Genomic DNA, 8,159 nt, shown 5'->3' with positions numbered 1-8,159 from the left:
AAAAATAAATTTTCTCGAATCTTTTACTTTCATAACGATGAAACCGCATTAACAACTTAAAAAAATCGATTTGCCGATATAAACTCATCAAACTTCTTTCACCTATTAAAGGAGTTACAATATAATTTAACCAATAAAATCAATTAATAATTAATTTTTTTTTTTTTTTTTTTTTTTTTTTTTTTTTTTTTTTTTTTTAAAATAGAGATTTATATCAATTTATTTATTGATATAAATCTCTCCGGCCCTATTTCTACCCCTTTCGGGTTTAACAGCCACCACAAATTTTTGTTGATTTTCGGAATTGAACCAACGACATTTCGTATCAGATGTTCGTGATACAGGCGACCATAGCCACACGGCTACGGCCGCCCTCCTTAATAATTAATCATTACCACAAAATTATTCAGTTGGTAGACCGAGTGTCATCATGCAAGTGGCCATTGGTGGCCATAACAATTCAAACTAATATTTAACCGCTTTCTTTTTTTCCGTTTTTCTTTTTATTCCTACTGTTTCAATATTTTATTAGACTATTTTAAGTATCCTACTGCAGGATGTCGGAACAGGGTGCGGCTTTGCAGACCTACAACCAAGAGCTAGTAAAGTGTAAAGTAAACTGAGGGAAATTAAAATTGATTGGGTAGTGTTTTAATCTCTCACAATTTTAGGTTTGGAAGACCTGAAGAGGCAACGGATTCATCTGCAGGAGGTGATTGGTAAGGAGGAAGCTGACAAACTGGTGGTGGAGAAGAACATGAAGTGTTTGCAGAATAAATTGAATTTGATTAATGCCAGTTTGGAGACTAACAAAATGCTCAGGGATAACTACGATAAGGCTATCAAAGATACTGAGCAGGGATTTAAAAAGGTTGATTAATTGCAATGTTTTGAGTAAGAAAAAATATGAACATTTTCAGTTGTAGATTTTGGAAACATCCCAAACATTGCTAAACTTGGCACAGCATGAGGCAAATAAGTTGGATGGTATAGTGACGAGGAAGAAAAAGTCCCAAACAATGTATGAATAACGTTTTAAGTATCTTGTAACTATTTTATTTATTAAAGAAATTTTAAATAATCAAATGTCTTGTTTAATGTTTGATTTATGACCAGATGAAATCTAGAGCAAGGTGTTCTAAAATTTCGCTGCAGTCAATAAAAGTTAAATCCATTTATTTACATGAGTATTTACAAATTGCTTCTAATGCTAAGCATTTCCTAGAGATTTCTGTTCGTTCCAAGCTTGCAGCATCTCGCCAGGTAAGAATCCGTGCGACGCGACAGTAAATCTGTAATCATCTTTGCTGTACGACTTCTTGTAGTAATGAAATTCGTCGGAATGGAAGGGCTCAATGTGCGTTTTCAACGCAAGCAATCCCAAGTAGATATCGTCAAATCGGAAGTGATGAGTGTAAAAACTCGCCAAGTACATGTCTATCATGGCGCTCCGCGAGAAGAGAACGGCTCCGGCCGTGACGTAAGGGGGCCATCTATCGTACGGGTACTCGTTGAGATTCACGAACCATTTGCTGAAAACGTGCCTGTGGGGCTTCGAGTTGAACACGAACCCTGTATACAATTTTACATCATCTGGAAGCTCCATGTCAATCTGCCTCTTCACTTTATTCAATTCCAAATAGGCAGGGTAATTTGCTGGGTTTCTCAAATACCTAAGTACGTTTTTCGTAGAAACGTAATAATCGTCGTCTGTCAGCATGAAGTATTTGGCCTTCTTGCAATTGTTATAGGCCCACTTTAAACCGATCATGGTTTTTATGGTATTATTGAAATATGAATCTGTAAAATTTGCTTGCAGCAGATCACCAAACTTTTTTTGTTCTTCATCCAACAGGCTTTGAATGTTCTTATTCTGATAACCCAGAAGGAAAACTCTGCGTATCTCCACATCAGAGAACCTCTTCTCAAAGCCCCAGCTCTCCCTGATGGCTATCCTCCTGTTGAAGTGCTCTGGTGCGGATTTCACCAAATACACGAGCCTCACTTCGTCGTTTCCCACACATTTCTTTGTTTGATTGTAGATGTAGGGATAGGGATAAAAATTGATTGGTTTCACCATCGGCTTTTCATCGTTCTTCAGCTGATCGATGAACTCCTCGAGGGGCCCATCGTACGGATACCGGAAGTTCTTGTGGAAGTCCTTCTCAAAGAAGAGAGTCGTCAGACCGAACAGCTTCGCAGCGAACAAAAGAACCAATGCTAAAAGGACGTACTTGATTTTTCTCTTTGCCGACGATGGCAGCATGAATACGTTATGTTGTTGCATCGTGCGCTTCATTGAAATCGTACTCAACGCACATTATTTCTGTGGAAATCTTACTTCCAAAAATCCTCTTTGTCTCTTTTCTTTCTTCTTGCCACTTCCTTCAACCAACTACGGTGTTTACCAAATCTTATCTGAAGATAGCTGCGAAACGTCAAAGGTTTTTTGAACTGTGCGCTGTTTGCCTATATGAGATTATTTCAAATCTTTAAAATTAAGTTTTACATTTTGGGATTCTTTCAAAAAATATATTAAATATAAATTTTTTGTACTTTTTATGTTAACTAATGACTAATTCCATTTAAAAAAATAGAGTTACCTAAAAAACAAGTATAACTCAAAATTTAACATTTTTTTTTCAATACAGGCAATACATATGAAAAATATAAATGCAAAGCGTCATCATATTACAATGTATTGAGGAAATGTCGATTTTTTTTCAGTCATCATTATCCACAATCATTACAGTTTAAACAAATTTATTAAAATTTGTTATTTTTCTTGTAGTCTTCTATATATTTTTTAGTCATATTCAAGTAGTGCAATTCCATATCATATTTATACAGAAGGTTTAAGTTCCCCGACAGTCGCAGCGATTCGAAGAAGGACAGGTCCGACCGGAAACTGAAAATAATATCATAAAGCAAGACCACTGAATCCTCGAAGAAAACGGTCTCGGACATCAAGTTCTAGAGATTTCAACATAACACTCAGATGAAATCCAAATAAAACTTTGAACGTAATCATCGTTATCCATATCAGCAAGATCCATCTCCGCGAAAACGTTTACCAATCCATCTATGGTCGAGCACAAATCCATAAGCACATCCTTCACGAAACTGTGCAGCATCTTGAGATCCAAACCAATCTTGCTGTACTTTTCGTATCCGTCCTCGTAACAATTTGTCAATTCCATTGTACAAAACATTTTTACGCGAGTCGCATCAATATCGCGCGGTTTCTCGTGTGAATCCAATATCCTCTCGGTTATCTTGATCAGGTATTTGCTCAGGTATTCAATATCCATTTGCAACATTAACGGTTAGAGCGAATTTGCCCAAAATTTCGGATTCGTGAAGGAGTCGTTCGCATTCTTGCACTATCATAGCCTTAATCAGACTCTCGCAATTTTCGTGTAACTGAAGCAAATTCAATTGTGAACAAAAACGAAACTATTTATTTAATTTCGCTTACTACTAAATACGCTTGTCTATTTTTCTGCAAACATTCATTATCAATCTCTTGCGAAATCAATACAACAGATTTCTTCAATGTTTCCAGTTTCTGCTCAAATGACTCCATCATAATAATATTTATAATTCGATAAATAAAAGACCGCGCACTATTCTACACGAAACTACACTGATGTTGCAGACTGTTTATTTAAATCCTATTGAAAAAAAAACAGTACATATTGATTTTGATAAAATTGCGATTTTTTAAATAATTTTATTTTCAGAATTATTTATAAACTAATATAATTGAAACTCCATTATTTGTCTAGTTATTATTGTTGCATTAAACAATATGTTGCTATTCGTTGTGTCAGTGTGAGCGTCGAATATTTGGAAATTGTATAGGTACGTTATAGTGTTGATAATGAAGTATCTTAATTAGTTAATTTATTGGTGATGTCTTGATCTTGAACGATAAAGAAAGCAGTGATTGTCCAGAATGAACGATCAATCAATGTTTGTGTTTGAACTCGGCGAGTTGAGGAAAAATGTAAATGATTTATGCGAATGTCCATTGAAATTGGACGATTCTCAAACGAAAGACGTGAGTAGAATTGATGTTTTTCTTTAAAAGGAATATGAAGATTGTATTTATTGATTTGCAGATGGTGCGCGAATGCGTTAATATTATAAAGCACGTTGAAATGCAGAAATGCAAAGATTTGAAGTGGACTGCGAAGATGTTTAAGAACATCGCCTCACACTTGGAGCAGTTCAAGAACTTCAGTTGTTCCAATCCCATTGTATCTGAAAATATTAAACACCGGATGGATTCGTGCATCGGGATGGATTACCTTCTGCCCAGTTTGAAAATTGATGTCGATAGTTTGGAGAATTTTTTGCGGAGCACTTCGAAAGAAGTATTGCATTTGCACGCCGGCATTAGGCACGAGACTGTGAGCTGGAAGAAACGGGAGTGTCTGGAGGATTTGAATAAATTGTACAAGATCGTCCATACGAAATACTGCAAAGTTAACTGCGGCCTACACGAGGTGCTTAAATACGTTAAGGAGTTGCTGCTAGAGCAGGCAAAAGCAATTTCCCAACTCGATATGGTGATGGATTACATGGACAATGTTAAGAGTTACATCGTTTTAGATGGAAGTTATTTGAAGGATTTCAGGGAATCCGTTGAGAATCCGAACCCGAGGATCGAGATGATCCTGCTTAGATCGCTGGAGATGACGAATTGCGATGATCGCCGCGAGTTTTGCTTCGAGGAATTGCACGAGGTGTGGATGGAATACGCCGATCTAGAGGAGAGTTTGAACGACTTGAAAGAGGTCATTTGTAATTTGCAAGAATCGCATGACTTGTTGCAGACTGTCGGAGAGTCTATCGCGAATTTTAGTCTTCTGTGCTCGTACGATTTACAATTGCACTCGATCGAATCACAAATTTCGATGAATTCAATGACTTTATGATTTAAAGTCAAGAAAATGAAGGCAATCGGATGTGAAATTTAATATCCGATGCAACAAACATTTTATATTTGTAAGATTAATATAAGTTTTCAATTTTGATACATGATTGATTATAATGATAATAATAAAAGTATATTATGTGTACGCTCACATCTTATTCCTTTATTGCTAAAATATTTTCAATGTGCCGCTGATAGAGTTCGATGTTTTCTATATCGAATTCACGACGTTTAGCCACCAAGATCATCGAATCCCTCAGGATCTCCTTAAGTTGCGAATCTTTCCTGTTCTTCTCGCCGAAAACTTTGGCGAGGTATGTCTCGTCATCGTCTTTGTCGTACACGGAGAGCTGATTCAAATTCAAAGTTGTTTTCCACAACTCCGCCTTCTCATCGTTCACCTTCTTCAGGTGAGCGTCTTAGTTCGCGTCGGCGACAGAATTGGTCGATGGATCCAATTCCTGTGTAACATCCATATCTTTAATTCAACTATCTCTCCAAATTTTACTTCTTTCTCGGTCTTATTTTTAATGAATTTTCAGCACGAACCTCGACCGCCTATGAAACTAACTATATATAAATACAGTGTCATCTTTTGGATTTTGAGTGCCTGTGCAGTGGGGGTCCGCAATGTATGGGTAAGGTACAATTTTAATACAACATTCCACAAAAAAAAATGTGGGTTGACATACAAATAATTGTGAGAGCAGGGTGGTGACTTCACAAGAAAAAAATTGTAAGAAAAAAACATTGTGTGCTAAGAAAAAAATATGAGTGAGGATATCTAACACGTTTGGGGAGGGGGCATAATCAACCTCCGCATAAATAGTATTTATGTGCTTATTAAGTTATCTGGACAAATATTTCCAAGATTGTATCCAAATTATTCAATAAATAATAATAAATACAATGATGAACAAAGCGACGAAGAAGAAAATCAAGCCATAGCTTGCAAAACATAGACCTGTTTCAGAAATAAATCGTCTACATTCTTTCCTTTTTGAAATCATATTTCAATAGAGTAATATTTTATTGATATTCGTTTTTCTATATAGTTATGTATGAAGTAAATTTTATTTTCTTACAGTTTTATATAATATTCAAGAATTTTATGAATGAAAATTTGAAAACAGGCTTTGTAGAAAAGATGTTTTTTGTACAAACCCTAAAAAATACGATACAATCTTCTTAAATATCACACGAGAGAGAAATTTAAAAAAATTCAATATCACACGTTTTTGTTATTTTTTTGCTAGCATTTTAAAATTGTTGAAACATAAATTCAAAGAATAAACTTCGTATTCATTTTAAAACTAAAATATTGTCAGAAGGCACAACATTATTTCTTCAGCTTTTTTTCAGGACCTTCTTAATTTTGCTTTCGATTGAGTGCAGCTTCATGTCGTTGTTGTAGAGGATTTCGAGCGCGTTGAACAATCGGAGAGATTCGAAGAACCAAAAGTCTCCGTGAAAGCTTAAAACGAAATCGTAGAGCTTCGATAAGCAGCGTCCAATCTGGACGCGTTCCTTCTTCAAATCAATTAACTCTTTTAAGCAAAATGATCTCCTCTCCAAGCAATTACCTTTATCCAGGGATCTCATTAAAATCAATTCAATCGTCGAATTCGGTTTCACGTTGAACGTCAAATACTCTTGCACGTAGCACTTGCTTTGCAGCATGCACTCATCGATGCGTCTGATGTAGTTGATGGCATTTTCGATTATGTCTATTGATCTTATCAACATTTGAAGCGACGTCTTCAGAGCGTACTGGATCTCATCCAGGTTATTATCTAACTGTCTGTATTTGATGTATCCCACATTGTAACAATATCTCAAATTCACTGTTGCGACCTTCTTCCACAGAGATTCATCTTTCGATCTAATGAATTTGTGCGTATCTGAAATATATTTGCTGATGTACAGTTGTCGTTGCCACAGGTACTCGATGTCCATCTTTAAGTTGGGTAACAAAGAGTCCATAATGTTGGTCGAATCCACAACTTTCTTCACGAATTTGTCCACCTCGATATTCTCTGAACATCTGAGATCCTTCATCTCGGATATTTTCGAAGCAAAATTCTCCAACACCTTCGAGTGCCTGTTCAGCAATCCGCACTGCCGAAATTCTATCTGTTCTATAAGGTTTTCGCAATCATACAACAACTATAACAAAGAAATAGTGATTATATCAATTGAGAAAATCCAACAAAAATACTTACATTTTCGGCAATTTCTTCATCGAAATTCTCTTGAGTTTCACATACAACCACTGGAAATGGTGTTGTTTGGCTTAAGTTAATGAGATTACACTTTATAGTTCTCAATTGTGGGATTAATGTATTTTCCATTTTTTTTAAATTTTTAATGTTATTAGTTTTGCAGATGAATAATTCAAATTATCAACACCTTCTTCTAATAGCTATAACATTCATCACATTAAATTATTTAAGTTGTTCAAAAAGTATTTATGTAAATAATTGTTACGGCTCGTCATAATGTAAAATCAGCTTAGTTTCACTGCAGGGGTCATTTTATTTATTAAACCAAAATTCCACTTGTTCAATGTTGTCCAATTATTCACATTGTTCACTTACTCTTATATTTCTTCCACTATGAAAATTGTGGAAGCATGCTATTTAGTGCGCGGTTGAATACAGTCAACGATTAACAAAATAAATAAATCAATAAAAAAAATCGACAAATCAATAGATAAAATAATATAAGTGATTGTACTCATCTGTATCTGTATACAACAATATTGATTATTGAAAACTAACTTAAGGTTCATATGAAAATAAATCAATAATTTATTATTTATTAATGTTCATCTCCCCTCGCAGTTCCGTATATCCGACGTCCCCCGACTCCATTTAAAAAATAAAGATTGATAGAAGTTGGGAGAGATATTTTTAAGAAACTAAATTGCTTCAAACTCTGCTATAGGTGTATTATTGAAAAAATGAATATATATAAAAGAGATTTATATCAATTTATTTATTGATATAAATCTCTTCCGGCCCTATTTCTACCCCTTTCAGATTTAACAGCACACATTTTTGTTGGTTTTTGGGAATTGAACCAACGACCTTTCGTATCAGATTTTCGTGATACTAAAGCCACGAAAAAAAGAATAGTTCCAGATGGATGTTACGAGTTTTAAATTTAAATTCAGTGATTTAGCTGTTCAAAGTTGGTATATTGGTTGGCATCATTT

The 8,159-nt window shown here is 35.1% G+C and overlaps 4 protein-coding genes across 7 annotated transcripts; 2 read left to right on the top strand and 2 right to left on the bottom strand.

The window, feature by feature from the left end:
• The first annotated feature begins 224 nt into the window (after positions 1–224).
• LOC108568070 (13 kDa deflagellation-inducible protein-like) lies at positions 225–1,094 on the top strand. Of its 2 annotated transcripts, none has more exons than XM_017928971.1 (3): positions 225–609; positions 672–871; positions 927–1,094. In XM_017928971.1, exons 1-3 carry the CDS (start codon positions 558–560, stop codon positions 1,029–1,031), a joined length of 357 nt encoding a protein of 118 aa, XP_017784460.1. In that variant the 5' UTR covers positions 225–557; the 3' UTR covers positions 1,032–1,094. The 2 variants fall into 2 exon arrangements, with proteins under 2 accessions (XP_017784460.1, XP_017784461.1); XM_017928972.1 differs by having other exon boundaries at positions 921–1,010.
• A 65-nt stretch (positions 1,095–1,159) lies between these two features.
• Positions 1,160–2,425, bottom strand: LOC108568068 (beta-1,3-galactosyltransferase brn). Its single transcript, XM_017928970.1, has one exon. It carries the CDS (start codon positions 2,297–2,299, stop codon positions 1,211–1,213), a length of 1,089 nt encoding a protein of 362 aa, XP_017784459.1. The 5' UTR covers positions 2,300–2,425; the 3' UTR covers positions 1,160–1,210.
• Positions 2,426–3,777: 1,352 nt separating this feature from the next.
• LOC108568017 lies at positions 3,778–5,043 on the top strand. Of its 3 annotated transcripts, none has more exons than XM_017928859.1 (3): positions 3,778–3,864; positions 3,940–4,063; positions 4,125–5,043. In XM_017928859.1, exons 2-3 carry the CDS (start codon positions 3,959–3,961, stop codon positions 4,941–4,943), a joined length of 924 nt encoding a protein of 307 aa, XP_017784348.1. In that variant the 5' UTR covers positions 3,778–3,864; positions 3,940–3,958; the 3' UTR covers positions 4,944–5,043. The 3 variants fall into 3 exon arrangements, with proteins under 3 accessions (XP_017784348.1, XP_017784349.1, XP_017784350.1); XM_017928861.1 differs by having other exon boundaries at positions 3,784–3,858; XM_017928860.1 differs by having other exon boundaries at positions 3,783–4,063.
• A 1,071-nt stretch (positions 5,044–6,114) lies between these two features.
• LOC108568019 lies at positions 6,115–7,613 on the bottom strand. Its single transcript, XM_017928864.1, has 2 exons — positions 7,165–7,613; positions 6,115–7,108 (listed from the first exon to the last, which is right to left on the bottom strand). Exons 1-2 carry the CDS (start codon positions 7,291–7,293, stop codon positions 6,290–6,292), a joined length of 948 nt encoding a protein of 315 aa, XP_017784353.1. The 5' UTR covers positions 7,294–7,613; the 3' UTR covers positions 6,115–6,289.
• Between the last annotated feature and the right edge of the window lie 546 nt (positions 7,614–8,159).

This window comes from Nicrophorus vespilloides, unplaced genomic scaffold (genome assembly GCF_001412225.1).
Source record: "Nicrophorus vespilloides isolate i.1.1-1 unplaced genomic scaffold, Nicve_v1.0, whole genome shotgun sequence".
Classification (NCBI taxonomy): Eukaryota; Metazoa; Arthropoda; class Insecta; order Coleoptera; family Silphidae; genus Nicrophorus; species Nicrophorus vespilloides.
The sequence above is the reverse complement of the archived record's forward strand: the minus strand, read 5'-3'. Positions and strand labels throughout refer to the sequence as shown.

What these genes read in the sequence shown, in the direction of transcription:
- LOC108568070 (XM_017928971.1), top strand. Translation starts at nt 558, where the DNA reads ATGTCGGAACAGGGTGCGGCTTTGCAGACCTACAACCAAGAGCTAGTA. An exon ending in CAACCAAGAGCTAGTAAAGT is followed by an intron (nt 610 to 671) that starts GTAAAGTAAACT and finishes TCACAATTTTAG; the next exon opens with GTTTGGAAGACCTGAAGAGG. An exon ending in CTGAGCAGGGATTTAAAAAG is followed by an intron (nt 872 to 926) that starts GTTGATTAATTG and finishes TTTCAGTTGTAG; the next exon opens with ATTTTGGAAACATCCCAAAC.
- LOC108568068 (XM_017928970.1), bottom strand. Translation starts at nt 2,299, where the DNA reads ATGAAGCGCACGATGCAACAACATAACGTATTCATGCTGCCATCGTCG.
- LOC108568017 (XM_017928859.1), top strand. Translation starts at nt 3,959, where the DNA reads ATGAACGATCAATCAATGTTTGTGTTTGAACTCGGCGAGTTGAGGAAA. An exon ending in ACGATTCTCAAACGAAAGAC is followed by an intron (nt 4,064 to 4,124) that starts GTGAGTAGAATT and finishes ATTGATTTGCAG; the next exon opens with ATGGTGCGCGAATGCGTTAA.
- LOC108568019 (XM_017928864.1), bottom strand. Translation starts at nt 7,293, where the DNA reads ATGGAAAATACATTAATCCCACAATTGAGAACTATAAAGTGTAATCTC. An exon ending in ATGAAGAAATTGCCGAAAAT is followed by an intron (nt 7,109 to 7,164) that starts GTAAGTATTTTT and finishes TCTTTGTTATAG; the next exon opens with TTGTTGTATGATTGCGAAAA.